General features: G+C 50.9%; 1 protein-coding gene and 1 non-coding gene across 6 annotated transcripts; one reads left to right on the plus strand and one right to left on the minus strand.

The window, feature by feature from the left end:
- Window positions 1-1,275: 1,275 nt before the first annotated feature.
- On the plus strand, window positions 1,276-9,462 carry FCGR3A (Fc gamma receptor IIIa). Of its 5 annotated transcripts, none has more exons than XM_058700904.1 (6): window positions 1,276-1,420; window positions 2,166-2,249; window positions 2,946-2,966; window positions 3,337-3,591; window positions 7,099-7,353; window positions 8,136-9,462. In XM_058700904.1, exons 2-6 carry the CDS (start codon window positions 2,210-2,212, stop codon window positions 8,312-8,314), a joined length of 750 nt encoding a protein of 249 aa, XP_058556887.1. In that variant the 5' UTR covers window positions 1,276-1,420; window positions 2,166-2,209; the 3' UTR covers window positions 8,315-9,462. The 5 variants fall into 5 exon arrangements, with proteins under 5 accessions (XP_058556887.1, XP_058556886.1, XP_058556888.1 ...); XM_058700903.1 differs by having other exon boundaries at window positions 1,277-1,420; window positions 3,334-3,591; XM_058700905.1 differs by having other exon boundaries at window positions 1,281-1,420; window positions 2,152-2,249.
- Window positions 9,463-10,915: 1,453 nt separating this feature from the next.
- TRNAN-GUU (transfer RNA asparagine (anticodon GUU)) lies at window positions 10,916-10,989 on the minus strand. The gene has a single exon. It is a non-coding gene; the product is annotated as a tRNA-Asn (tRNA).
- Between the last annotated feature and the right edge of the window lie 3,356 nt (window positions 10,990-14,345).

The following is a 14,345-nucleotide window of genomic DNA, read 5'->3' on the forward strand; positions in this document are numbered from 1 at the left end:
ATAAACAGAACCGTGTCGCTTCTCTCATAGTCCCGTGGCGCATCTGGTGGTCTCCCCCTGAGAAAGTGTGAGTCCCGGGGTGGGAGTGGGGGGATGATAACTGATTGACCTCGGTAATCTCAGAACCTTGTGCTCTGGCTGGCGTTTCAACGTTGAAGGCAAAGTAAGGGAAGAGAAGAAGCCGGAGAGGGAAGCACGAAAGGAGAAAAGAAAAGGCAAAAGGATGAGGACAAACACTGGAGTATAAGAGATCCCAAGACTAGCTGTGCTTCAAAAAAAAAAAAAATGTGCATTCTACCCACACCATAAAAGTAGCCCTTACAACCTCGGGCTGGAGCTGAGGCTTGCTCAATGAGTGCTTCATGCAAACCTGCAGACCGCTTCCCACTCTTGCTTCCTCCTGTGCTCTCTCCTTCCTGTCCAGCCCATTTTCGGCAGCTAGCAATTCATTCCTCCCTCCATTGGAAGACCATGGACAGAAGCTGAGTCAGAGGCGAAAAGGCAACTGCAAAGAAGGAAAGCTACAGTGAATGCCGTGCGCCACGACTCACGTGCCCGAAAGCCACTCCGACAACTACGGGGAACAGAGCGCGCGCGTGGAGGGTGTCCCCTTCGGCCTGGGAAGCCTTCCACGGACGGCCCTGAAGGCACTCTCTGCGCGTGGGTTTCCCAGGTAAGGACCTGAAGTGCCAGGAGAGGTAGCTAGCCGGATACTAATCTGGATTTTGCGAGGTGTAAATGCGGCACCTGAAAGGGAGCACCAGACCTGCTGCCTGGTGCGTTTTCACTGTTGATGCTAACTAAGCACACATCGAATCCCAGGGCCTGTGGGCGGAGAGGTTGCTGCAGAATGCGTGAAGGGGACGGGTGGATGGGAGGGCGGCACCAGGAAACTCTACCTGGGAGCAACAGGAAACGAAAATCAAGTCCTGAGAAGTGGTTTTGAATACACTTTGGAGCGGGGAGGGGCACTGGTCCAAAGCAGAGGTCACAGGCTCCTGTGCCGGCCCCGCCTCCACGCTACCCCTGTCAAACATCGCATCTGTCTGCTGTTCACCTCCCAGGCTTTTCCGCGGCTTTTATAAGCGAGGCCTGTCCCAGATGTCCAGGGACCCCCTGGGGCCTTGGCACTGCTAAGCAGAGCCATTTGATGCTGTGTCTGGGACCAGGATTTAAGCGAAGAGGGGGTGGGAGGGGGAGGGCACAGAGGTAGGCGCGGGTGTTGGGGGTGGGGCGCGCTAGGGAAAGCAGAACAGGTTAGCAATCTCACGACTTCCTGGCCACAGCGCCTCCACCTTTTCCAGTCAGGAGCCCTGGGACCGTGGCTACAGGCTCACAGAGCAGCCCAGAGGCTCCCTGACGGGCTAAGCTCACCTGAGCTGCTGTGACTCAGCCCACCCCTGGTAACGGTGGATTGAAGGTAAAGAGCCCCCGGCCTCCCCTCCTCGCTGCTGCTTTCCCCACTGGTCCCCCTTTCCTGCCTTCCCTTCAGCCAATCAGTGGCATCATCCCAGGGCCCCGTTTCTGTCTCACTGCCCGGGTTTCCTTTAACAGAAGGTGAGAATCTCATGGTCAAACTCACCCTAAGAAGCGCATTACAGACCCCAAGGCGCGTGCTTTTTGAATTTTGAAAAATACGTCAGTGGAGAGATCGCTGGGGGGACAGACATGCTTTTAGGGGTCTGAAGGTTTAAATGACTACTTCCCGTATGCAGGCAGGTCCAGGCTGGCTGGAGGCAGGTCTGGGCCAGGCGGGAGAGTGACAAGGTCTGAAGAGCGCCAGGTCCCTCGATGAATGCCCTCCCTCTTGAGTCTCGTCCTCAGGGTCACCATATCGTGTTCTTGGCACGGAGTAGATCCAAACCTACCAGGTGGGGGAAAACCCTTGCGATTTCCCGGGACGCGTTCGGACAGACCCTGTGTCACTCGACGCTTAGCTGTAGGCCTATGTGGACCAAAGGGGGAGCCTCCCTCAGCTCCTCTTCCAAGCTCTTCTCCTCCTCTTCCTGCCCTATCTTGAGGCTCACTGGTCAGAATTCAGATTCAGAAATCAGATGACTTTCCGGGAAAAGGAACCTAGAGAGTAATGAACCGGGGGTGTGGGGGAGGGGGGGGGAGGGAAAGACTGTTTACTTCCTCTCTTCGGCTCAGCTCCGTCCCTTCAGAGCTCAGTGCATCTGCAGTGACTTGTTGCTGCTACCGTGGCAGCATGTGGCGGCTGCTGTCCCCGACAGCCCTGCTCCTTCTGGGTAAGTCAGAGTCACCTTCTGGGTAAGTCAGGGCCACTCTGGCTGATGGAGAAGCTCAGGACGCCCTGGGTTCAGCAGATCCCACTTCTCAGGTCAGGGAAGGGAGCCCTCCCAAGGAATAGGACCCCTTACCCCATCTCTAGCGCTAGATTTCGTTCCCAGGACAAACATTTGGGGGCTAAACATGGGAGCCCTCTGAGGTGGGCATAACCAGGAAGTAGAGGGGGACTGTGAGGTCCCTGTGCCCTCACCCTGCGGGGCCTCAGTTTCCCTATCCGTAAGATGAAGACTGTGGACCCGATAGATGCTCTTTAATTTCTGTCTCTTCCATTCGGACATTCTGGGCTTGCCCGCTAAGACTTTTAATTTCCACCCTTTTGGGGGGGACACGGGTCGAGGTTGTTTCTATGGCTTGATTCAGGGAAACTCAGGCTGTACCCTTATTTTGGGAGTGTGACTAGGGACTGAGGAGTAAGGTTATGGTGTTGAAGACAGGGACTTGGCTGGAGAGGAGAGCAGGGGGCACAGACACGGGAGAACAGAGGGCGGGCAGCGGGACAGCTAGCCATGTATACGCCTTGATTCCCGGCAATGCTGGACTCTCAGGAAAGGGATGGGCTAGGGAATTTTACACCCGCTCTGGCCGCCCTGCTCTCTGCCTCTGCTCAGTATTTGTTTCCCTCTTTTGTCTTGCAGTTTCTGCTGGCACGCGAGCTGGTGAGTTGGCTTTGTGCCCTTGGATTGATCAAGCGAGGCACATATATGGCGTGTAATGGCCACAGGGTGTTGGGAAATGCCTTCTGCCTGGGAAGCTGTTGAGGGTTGTCAGGGGCACTTCCCCCGCACAGTGGGGCTTGGTGCTAGGCTTCTCTGGCTACTTTTCCTCAAGATAAGGAGAGGCCAGAAATGGGACTAAGCGCCCTGAAGCCAAGATGCTCCAAGTCTGAGTCACAGGCCAAGGCTGAGTCGCCAACGGTGGGTTTGCAATGGGCTCGCTCTGGCTCCGAGCGTCCCCGGGGAGTGCCAGCGTAGGGCCTGCTCACCTCCTTGCCCTGACCCACCTTCTCCTCTCCTGGCTCCTCAGCAGACCTCTCGAAGGCCATGGTGGTCCTAGAACCTGAGTGGAACAGGGTACTCGTTTTGGACAGTGTGGTTCTGAGGTGCCAGGGGGCCTACCCCCCTGGGGACAATTCCGCACAGTGGTGGCACAATGAGAGCGTCATCCCCCATCGGGCCCCCAGCTACTCCATCAAAGCTGCCAGAAGTGAACACAGTGGCGAGTATAAGTGCCAGACGGGCCTCTCCGAAGCCAGCGACCCGGTTCAGCTAGAAGTGCATATTGGTGAGTAGGGGAAGGGAAAGGAGGGAATCTCCAACAAAGGGTGAAAGGGGAGACGCTGAACGACTCGGGGAGAGCCAGAAGATGTCATTCTTGAGGGTTACAACTGAGATGAGAGCATCTGTGGTCCCCCTGAATGATATCAGAGTTGTGGTTCTAACCATAAGCGGGCCTCCGGCAAAATGTCAAAACCTGGGGGGTCACGGGTACGGGACCGCTGCGGGGCGCAGTCCCAGCCACTGCGGCTCACGTAGGACGCGCCCGGCACCCACGGTGTCCTCCGAAGGTCGGCACCTGACACCGGCGCTCGATAATATTTACTGAATAAAGTGATGAATCTGTTTTTCTGTGAGCTCCATTTCCTTCTGACTCTCAGACACACCGTGCCCTAAGCTCTCCTCCTAACCTTCCTAACCGCCTAGGGTCATATCTAGCCCCTTCCACCCCCAGTCAGGGCCCCCTCTCTCACTCACTCTTCAGTGCAAATCACCTAGTGGAGTGCAGTGTCGCCTCGCAAGCCCAACTACTTCCGAGGCTCACTTGCCCACCGGGTGTGGATGGAACAAGGCGGGAGGGGGGAAGGAGGGCCTGACGGAGGTGCGCTCGCAAAGAGTTTCACGGAACTGGGCCTCTGGAACTGATTTTGTTTTTAATTTTTTAATGGTTATTTACTTTTGAGACAGAGACAGAGCACGAGCCGGGGAGGGGCAGAGAGAGGGAGACACAGAATCCGAGGCAGGTTCCGGGCTCTGAGCTGTCGGCACAGAGCCCGATGTGGGGCTCAAACCCACGAACCGTGAGATCATGACCTGAGTCAAAGTCAGACGCTCAACCGACTGAACCACCCAGGTGCCCCTGGAGCTGATCTTTGTGGTTCCTTAGCCCCTGGCTGTCACGCAGCTGACATGGTCATCACACTACAGAATTACAAGGAGGCATGTCTCTTACTAATGAGGTGAGAGATGGCCTCCATGGACCAAATAAAAGGGGGAATTATCAGCAGGACGTAAGAGAAAAATCAAGTCTGAGAATTATAAATTTGCCTTGAACCTTGATCTAGAAACTGGCTTTAGAAGGCCCGTCAATGAGGGGGCACCTGGGTGGCTCAGTTGGTTGGGCGTCTGACTTCAGCTCAGGTCATGATCCCACACAGAGTTTGTGAGCTCGAGCCCTGTGTCGGCCTCTGTGCTGACAGCTCAGAGTCTGGAGCTGCTTCAGCTCTCTGCCCCCTCCCCCGCCCCCTCTCTCTCCCTCTCTCTCTGCCCCTCCCCACTCACACTCTGTGTCTCTCTCAAAGATAAATAAACATAAAAAAAAAAAAAAAGAAGGCCTGTCAATGAGGACCATATGAAAACGAGACTATGAGCATTAACTTCACCAGGCCAACTCTTGATTATCATTGATTGTTATTACTTCACTTACCTCCTCCTCTGATAAGTCCTCTTTACTTTTTTGGAGATCACCAGTCTCTCTCTCTCTCTCTGCACACAATTAGATATACACACATGTATATGTATATATTCTTATAACCATAATCTTATGATAATAATGATGTATCTCTTCACTGAAAAAGTAAATGGACATATGGGTACATTGTCTTTTGATAAATATCTCTGGATAAGTAATTAAGGTTACTTTCTGTTTGGCAAATCTCCCAAGCAGAGAATTTTTGTGTTCTACCAATTTTGTGTAGCGTAAGGCAGCAGACTTTTTTTTTTTTTTTAATTATAGGAAGTTTTATTGTCCTGTTCTTATTACACAAGTCGTTTGGGTTCAATCTCAAAACTATGTAAAAGAGGGGCGCCTGGGTGGCGCAGTCGGTTAAGAGTCCGACTTCAGCCAGGTCACGATCTCGCGGTCTGTGAGTTCGAGCCCCGCGTCAGGCTCTGGGCTGATGGCTCGGAGCCTGGAGCCTGTTTCCGATTCTGTGTCTCCCTCTCTCTCTGCCCCTCCCCCGTTCATGCTCAGTCTCTCTCTGTCCCAAAAATAAATAAAAAAAAAAAAAAAAAAAAAAAAACTATGTAAAAGAAACAAAAATAACTGTAGTCCCATCCCTCAGAGGAAACCCTGGTTAATATCAGCACATTTTCTTTCTTTTCCTTTTTTCTGTGCTTCTGTGCTTTTTTGCATTCCGTCTTTTTCACTTAGCATTATCGCGTGACGGTTTTCTTGTGTCATTGTAAAATTTATCTGCAATGTCATTTTTCATTATTCAGGTCAACCTCCTGGCGGTGACTGTCGTGTTCTCTCTGTGTGAAATGTGGTTACTTGGTGACAGAGTTGTGAGAACAAGTATCCTGGTGATACACGAATTTTCTCTCTAGCAGGCTGTGCTCACTGATGAGGGCCCTGGGGCCCTTCAGAAAGTAGCAGTTACCATGAGCACTATCGTTCATGCCCCTCTTTCCCCTCCTTGACTTTTTTTTTAAGCTATTTGGGCTTTTATTTTAATTTTTTTATTTATTTTGAGAGAGAGAGAGAAGTCACGTGTATGCAGGTGCGCGTGTGAGCGGGGCGGGGGGGGGGGGCAGAGAGAGAGAGAGGGAGAGAACGAATCCTAAGCGGGGTCCATGCTGTCAGTGCAGAGCCTGATACAGGGCTCGATCCCACAAATCCTGAGCCATGATCTGAGCCGAAGTCAAGAGCTGGGCGCTTAATGGGGCGCCTGGGTGGCTCAGGCGGTTAAGCGTCCAACTTCAGCCCAGGTCATGATCTCACAGTCCATGAGTTCGAGCCCCTCATCGGGCTCTGTGTTGAGGCCTGGAGCCTGCTTCAGATTCTTTGTCTCCCTCTCTTTCTGCCCCTCCCCTGTTCATGCTCGTTCTCTCTCTCTCTCTCTCTCTCTCTCAAAAATAAATAAACATTAAAAAAAAGAGAGAGAGTTGGGCACTTAACCAACTGAGCCACCCAGGCGCCCCTCCCCTCCTTGACTTTTGAGTTCTACTTCACGATTTCTGTAGCAACTCCCGTGGCCATCCAGTGACCTCACTCCTGACTGGCAGGAGTCTTCGAATATTCCTATAATTATCTATCCTTTCTGAAATCTACCTTTCCTTGGATGGGGCAAATCATCACGTTCAAGTGCAATGTTTACTCTTTGATCTAGAACCTACGGCGGCTGCTTATCAGCTGCCGTAGCATCACGTTCAAGTGCAATGTTTACTCTTTGATCTAGAACCTACGGCGGCTGCTTATCAGCTGCCGTAGCAAACCCCAGCGCAGGCCTTAAGGACCCTGTGGATAGCTCCTCACCTACCTCATCACTTAAGTCCCTCAGCTCTAACCCTACGGTTTGACGTGTGCGTCTCTCTTTCCCATTGGACAAAAAGTCTTGGTGCGACTTGAGCTCTCCTGCGGGGCCCAGTGGCCTTTTTCCCAAAGGGAACTCTGCAGGGATGGCTCCCAGTCTGGCTCTCCATGACGTCCCAGGATCTGGGTGGTGTCTCCTTGGGAAGGTGTTTGCTCTCATCGCTGAGGCCTCCCGGGGCCTGTGGTCTCGGTGTCTTTCAGGCTGGCTGCTGCTTCAGGCCCCCCGCTGGGTGTTCCAGGAGGGAGACACCATCCAGCTGAGGTGCCACAGCTGGAAGAACAAGACTGTACAGAAGGTTCAATATTTCCAGGACGGAAGGGGCAAGATGTTTTTTCATAATAATTCCGACTTCTACATTCCAAAAGCAACGAGCAAACACAGTGGCTCCTACTTCTGCAGGGGGCTTATCGGGAATAAAAATGAGTCATCAGAGGCTGTGAACATCACGGTTCAAGGTGAGGCTGTGCAGCAGAGCCCCCTGTGCGTGGGGTCTGCGTTCACCCTGGGAAGAAGAGTTCAGAGGATCCTATGCTTTTTGCTTTGCGTCCTGATTATTGTCGAGGCTTCTTTACGAGGGGTGCTGAGGGGCGTCATTCACTCTGCAATGTGACGGCAGGAATGGAAACCGCGTTTCCTTCCCCATAAGTGCACCTGTCCTCACTTACGCCAGTCAAACCATGCCCGCAAGGGTATGTGTGCACATGATGCTGGCCATCTTGACCTGCCTTCCTGTCCTCTCCAAGCCCAAGGCTTAGCCACAAGCCCACCTGGTGGGAGCCTCTCACCCCCTCACGGAGAGGGCCTAGAGACGGGGTTCTGGTTTTGTGGCTCATTCATCGTGTGACAGTGGGCAAGCCACTTAGTCTCGCTGAATGTCAAGTTCCCCTTCTGTAACAAGGACGAGTTGACATTTATTGGGCAACTTCCGGTGTGTTGGACACTGTGCCAGGTGCTTCCTCACAGGCACCCAGTGACTCTTGACAACCACGTTAGGAGATCACTAGCTAGTTTGGAGTCTACTTTGCAGATGCAGAGACTGAGGGGAAAAGGAGCCGGGGCGGGGGGGGGGGGTGGTGGTGGTGGTGCAGGGAGCGGGAATAATGAACTTTTCTCCAGGGTCATTCCCAAGATTCAAAGCCTATGTAGTTAACCACTGGACGAAATGAAATAATGGACAGACACCAAACTTCTGCCTTAACGACTGTCATCTTTCTCATCCCCGTGCTTCTCTCGTTAGGTCCGCCAGTTCCCTCCACCTCAACGTTCCTTCCACATTGGTACCAAATCGCTTTCTTCCTGGTGACAGCACTCCTGTTTGTAGTGGACACAGGGCTGCATGTGGCTGTGCAGAGAGACCTTCAAAGCTCCGTGAAGGAGTGGAAGGACGGCAAAGTCACGTGGAGCCAGGGCCCGTAGGACAAACAGGGGCGATAAAATCGGCACCCCCGAACCTCTCTCTGGATTCACAACCCCGTCGTCCCCAACAGGCAGCTCTGGGGGCAGCGTCCAGGCTGAGGGTCCCTCACCCCATTCCATTTGCTCTCGGTCTCCGCTGGGAAGGCAGGGCTGGCGACCTTCAGGTGCCCACAGTGACGCCCCAGTGAGTAGCCGCATCCCTCAGAACTGAAGTCTCAGAGCCACACAGATGCTCTCTCTGCACGACTGCCCTGTCACAGCAACGCAACAATGCAGAATCTGGATGGTGACCCAACATGCGAACGTTGTTCTTAAATAACTGAATGTGTAGGTAAGAGAATTATGGCCGAGGGCCAGCAGGCTGATGGTCTACATTTGTTGTGAGGCACACTAAAACTCCTTCCAGACAGATCGTGGGGGCTGTGGAGGGTCTAGGGGAGACGGCAGAACCAGTGAAGCGGGTGACTGAGAAAGAGCACGGCAGTCCAGGACAGATCAGGGAAGACCTCTGTCTTCCTAGGATATGAGCCATGGTGTGGGTGGCAGAAAGATCACAGGGGTGGTATAGAATTGAGTTTTTCAGGGGGGCCCATGCCAGAATTGGGATGGTCTGTGAGTATATAATGAGGGACCCTCTTGATGTCATGAGTCGAAGATGGTCCTGGAAGGAGGTTGGGGATTGGAGGGTGTTGGAAAAGAAAGCACAGAACAATCCCTACGTCCGCAGGAAGGAGGGCAGCATGGCTGTCCCAGATTGAGCTCAGTGAACAGAGCCATCTCGGGTCTGAACCAAGAAAACATGGCAGGAAAGAGTCCACTACAGCTGCTCAGGAGGCAGGACACCTGGCCAGGATAAGCCACAGTCGGAGAGAGGAGAGGCAGGGAACAGCGAACCAGCTTTCTGCTTCAGTATCTAATTCAGGTGCAGTTTTGTTTACATCACTCACCAAACAAACCTTGGCTAAGCGATACTCTATGCGCTCAGGTCTGCTGAGTTAAGCTAGGACAGTTGGAAATCCGTCCGCCTGTCAGTGACAATGAGTAAGGGTGGGGTCACCAGCATTGCTTGTGGAAGAAAGCTTAGCGACCCTATTTCTTTGTACAAGCTTTAAGCACATTTCTTGATTCCAATAAAGCATTTTACAAGACTTTGCGTGCTACTCTCAGCCAGAAGATGGAAAAACCATGGTAATAAGACCTGATAATAAAAACCCATTTTCCCTCCTGTTGTCCGACATTCTACCAGGGATTAGTGTGGGGGTAACTAAATCATGTCACCGCAGCTCATGTGAATCAGCCAGTGGCGAATTCACCAGTCCTGCTGAGGCAATGGGCACAGGAGACTTTTACAGGTGGGGTGGGATGGGAGTAGGGGAGGGGGGAAAGTTAGAAGTAGTTCCAGAGCAGGTGCTGGGCAGGAGAAGGCACCCCTGGGAAGGAGCCAGGGGCCTGGACAGAGGTATAGGGGCAGCCTAATTGTTATGAGCCATATGCCATAGCTCATAACTGAGTTATGAGCTATAGGTCAAGTTATGAGCTATAGGTCAAGACGATTCAAGCTTGATGTATGAATATCGGATGAGATTCAGACATAAGGCAGGTGCACTGGGAAACCCTGGGCCTCCACCTCACATCTATTCAGGGCCTACAATATGCCCAGCTTGAGTCCAAGTGCTGAAGACAGAGACGTAGAGCACAGGGTCAGTCCCGGGAGGAGTCTCCATTCTAGGGAGAAAAGCCTTGAGGAGAGAGTGGAGAAAAGGCTGCAGTGTTCTCGTGGTGGTGAAGGAGGAGTTCGCCAGGCAGAGAGGAGGAACGCTGAAGATCCGTGGGCAAAGATTCCAAAGCCAGATTAGGGTTCAAGAAGGTGGTTCGGCCCTTTTCCAGTGTAAAGAGCCAGTGAGGGAGAAGAGGGAGTTCAGGGGCCAGATCATCAAAGGCACGGCCTTCCAAGCAGAGGAGAGCGCCTCCGGGCCCCCAGCCAGCCGTGGAGGGATTTCAGGCAGAACGAGTTTTAGGAGGCCTCTCAGACGGCTCCCTCCGTGCAAGGAAGGGAGAGGGGAGTTGAAGACAGGAAACCGCCTAGAAACCTAGGTAGTTGTTGCAGTAACTCAAGGGGCGGTGGGGGTGGGGGGTGGGGGACTAGATAGTGAGGAAGTGAGTGGCAGCGAGGCTGGGGACGTAGGTGCCTATTGGAAAGATATTTAGAAAGCAGACTCTCCAAAAACTGGCAACCAGTCGGACGTGGCACGACTAGGGGCCCAGGCTCCGGACAAGCCCGTTTGATGAGTTAGGCAATACAAGGTCAAAGGCGAGGCAGGCACAGGTTTGGTAAGGAACTCACCTTCGGATTACCAGTGCTGGCTTCCTTTGGTCGCCAAACATTTTTAGAACAATTTCACGAGGCAGTTTTCGTAGAACTGAAGTCAAGCGGCTAAAATTCTCACTCCTGACCGCAACCCTACCCAGGCGGACCTCCTGCTAGGAAACCCAGGCCACGAGGGCGAGGGACGAGGGGCGAGCGAGAACCTGGCCACGCGGAGGATGCCCCGCGGCTTCCGGGAAGAACACCCACGCCCGCGGTTCAAAACGGTCAGGCCCCGTCCCTGGGTGGGCTCGAACCACCAACCTTTCGGTTAACAGCCGAACGCGCTAACCGATTGCGCCACAGAGACAGGCGGAAGCCAGGGCCTCTGCCAACCCAGTTCACCGAAGGAAAAAAAACTCGGCCGCGCTTTCTGCTTGGCCCCGAAGAGGTGCTCGGGGCTGGCGTGGGAACCCGCGGGGCGGTCCCCTTCCGGCGCGTCGGGTGGCCCCAGCCAAGCAGGCCTTTCCCCCGCGCTGCGGAGGCACCTGCCTAGACCTGGGACAGGCCTCGGTGTGCACCCAGATGATGCTGAGAAGCCGCAGCAGCCCAGCTCCTTCGGGAGTCCAAAACGAAGTCTCTCTGTGCGCTCGCGAGTTCACTGGGCTTTGCTCCGGGAGGTACAGTCGACTTTCCTGCTGATCTGGACGATTTATGCGCTCGTGCCTGGGCGAGTGGTAACTCACAATCAGCTTGCTCTTGTGAATGTTTAAAATACCGTATCACGTGTCCAATCACGCCCGGCGAAATGTAACGTCTAAGCAAGGAAGCCCAGTAGAACAAGACTAATCTCCAAGCCCAGCTGTTTTTGAAAGGTTGCTACTCGTGCATTAGGCACCGGGACAGAACACAGAGTTTGTAACTGCCTGTAATTTAAAGACTCTCACACTGGCAAATCCAGATCTAAATATCTGAGGGCAGAGACCCCTCATCCAACATCAGCAGCACAGGGATCCTGGTCAGTGCCTGGCCTCTTCTCTGCAGCCTGGAGGGAAGCTTCTCTCTTGTTCTTGGGTCATTTCGCAGCCTCAGGCTTCCTGAGTCACATCACCTCCGCCCTTGGCCCCCCGAACCCCTCCACCAAGCCACACCTCTGACGCACCCAGGCACCCACAGGCAGCCCTTCTCTGTGGTGCCAAGTCCCCACCCTCCGCCCAGAACCTTCCCTTCCTTCTACACCTCTGCGCCCTACTCAGTGGATTCCAGTTTGGGTGCAGGTCGGTGTCCAATGCTCTTCAGAGAATGAGAATACACAACGCCCATATAGGCCCAAATTATGTGTGTGTGTGTGTGTGTGTGTGTGTGTGTGTATCTCAGAGAAGTTTGCCAAAAGAACTCTATATTGAGATTACCTTTTTTTACACTTTTAAGTTTGTTTTAAAATGTTCTTTGTTTTATACAAAGCAGTGTCTGCAGTTGTTTTATTAATTTCCTAATTCGGCAAAATAAAAAGTTGGCAACTCTATATTGGTCACCAACATTTTATTTTATTTTTAATTTTTTTTAATGTTTATTTATTTTTGAGACAGCGAGAGACAGAGCATGAACGGGGGAGGGGCAGAGAGAGAGGGAGACATAGAATCGGAAGCAGGCTCCAGGCTCTGAGCCATCAGCCCAGAGCCCCACGCGGGGCTTGAAATCACGGACCGCGAGATCCTGACCTGAGCTGAAGTCGGACGCTTAACTGACTGAGCCACCCAGGCGCCCTGGTCACCAACATTTTAGGGGAAATTCAACTTATCTGCAAAGTCCAAGTTTGGTAACCGCTACTCTCACCTTCACCTGTTTATTGGATTGGCAGAAGAAATTAAAAATTACTTTCCAGTTTATTCTAAACACGCATACATTTCCCATGTTTCGCTTTGCAAGTACAAGACAACAATCTAAAAGAAGGCAAAACAAGAAAAACTGAGTTATTAAAAAAGAAAGTACAGGGGTGCCTGGGTGTCTCAGTCGGTTGAGTGACTGACTTTGGATCAGGTCGTGATCTCACACCTCGTGAGTTTGAGTCCCGCATCAGGCTCTGTGCTGACAGCTCTGAGCCTGGACCCTGCCTCAGACTATGTGCCTCCCTCTCTCTCTGCCCCATCCCACTCGCATTCTGTCTCTGTCTCTCTCAAAAGTAAATAAACATTAAAAAAATAATAAAAAAGAAAGTACAAAATGGGATGATGAAATAAATCCAAATATATCAGTAATCACAATAAATATAAATGGAGAAAATTTGCCAGTGAGAGTGGATTTTTTTTAAATATATTTTATTCTGTTTTAGACGAATGGCATTAAAACAGGAAAAAAAAACACAGAAAGACTGAATGGAAAAGAATGGAAAAAGATATGACAGGAACAGTCTAAAAGAAAGTTGGCACATAGCTAAGTAATACCAGACAGAATAAAGTTTAAGAAATAATGTATCACAAGGGATAAAGATGTCACCACATGATGATAAAAGATTAAACTATGATAAACATATAACAATTCTAAATACATATGTATCTAATAAAATGATGTTAAAACATAGAAGCAAGAATTATTAGACCTCTGAGAGAAAACTGACAAATTCATCTATAGTTGATTCTTCAAACTCTACAGTGAGAGAATTCAACTTACTATTCTCAGCATTCAATAGGTCAAGCAGAGAGAAAAAAATTAAGCATATGAACACAATTAATAAGCTTGGTTTAAAATATATATATATTTAGGGGCGCCTGAGTGGCTCAGTTAGTTGAGCCTCCGGCTTCCGCTCAGGTCATGATCTAGCTGCCCATGGGCCCGAGCCCTGCATTGGGCTCTGTGCTGACAGTTCAGAGCCTGGAGCTTGCTTTGCATTCTGTGTCTCCCTCTCTCTCTGCCCTTCTCCCACTCGTGCTGTCTCTCTCAAAAATCAGCAAACATTAAAAAAAAAAAAAAAATATATATATATATATATATATATATATATATATATATATATATAATTAGAACTCTGCAACCAATAATTTTTGGCTACATAGTCTTCTCAAACATTTACAAAAGTTCACTTTATTATATGAAGCCATAAAACATGGCTTCATGGAATTGGCACTATTTAGAACACATTCTTTGAACATAACGGGATTTAACTTAGAAAGCAACTACAAAAAAAAATCTTTTCAAACCCTCATATATGTGGAAAATTTTCAAATGTATGCTTTTAAAATAATTCATGGATCAAAGAGAAATTGAGTGGAAATTGAAAAATGCTTAGATCCGGCTGTCTGGGTGGCTCAGTCCGTTGAGCCACTGACTTCCGCTCAGGTCATGACCTCATGGTTTATGAGTTCAAGCCCTGCGTCCAGCTCTGTGCTGACAGCTCGGAGCCTGGAGCCTGCTTCCGATTCTGTGTCTCCCTCTCTCTCTCCCCTCCCCCATTCATGTTCTGTCTCTCTCTCAGAAATAAATAAACATTAAAAAAAAAATTAAAGAAAAGAAAAATGCTTGGATGGAGTAGTAACAAATATATAACATACCCAAACTGTTGATTATTCAGGGTTTTACATGTGCACCAGGGAAAAGGAATGCTATACCGACCTTCAATGCTTAGCATATGTATTGCACGGGATCTGCAGGTCAATAAATCTGCTAGAAAAACAACAACGACGACGACAACAGAAAACTTTTGGAAGACAATTAATCCTGTGACAAGGA

Source organism: Neofelis nebulosa, chromosome 15 (assembly GCF_028018385.1).
Source record: "Neofelis nebulosa isolate mNeoNeb1 chromosome 15, mNeoNeb1.pri, whole genome shotgun sequence".
Lineage (NCBI taxonomy): Eukaryota > Metazoa > Chordata > Mammalia > Carnivora > Felidae > Neofelis > Neofelis nebulosa.

What these genes read in the sequence shown, in the direction of transcription:
- FCGR3A (XM_058700903.1), top strand. Translation starts at nt 2,210, where the DNA reads ATGTGGCGGCTGCTGTCCCCGACAGCCCTGCTCCTTCTGG. An exon ending in GACAGCCCTGCTCCTTCTGG is followed by an intron (nt 2,250 to 2,945) that starts GTAAGTCAGAGT and finishes TTTGTCTTGCAG; the next exon opens with TTTCTGCTGGCACGCGAGCT. An exon ending in TCAGCTAGAAGTGCATATTG is followed by an intron (nt 3,592 to 7,098) that starts GTGAGTAGGGGA and finishes GGTGTCTTTCAG; the next exon opens with GCTGGCTGCTGCTTCAGGCC.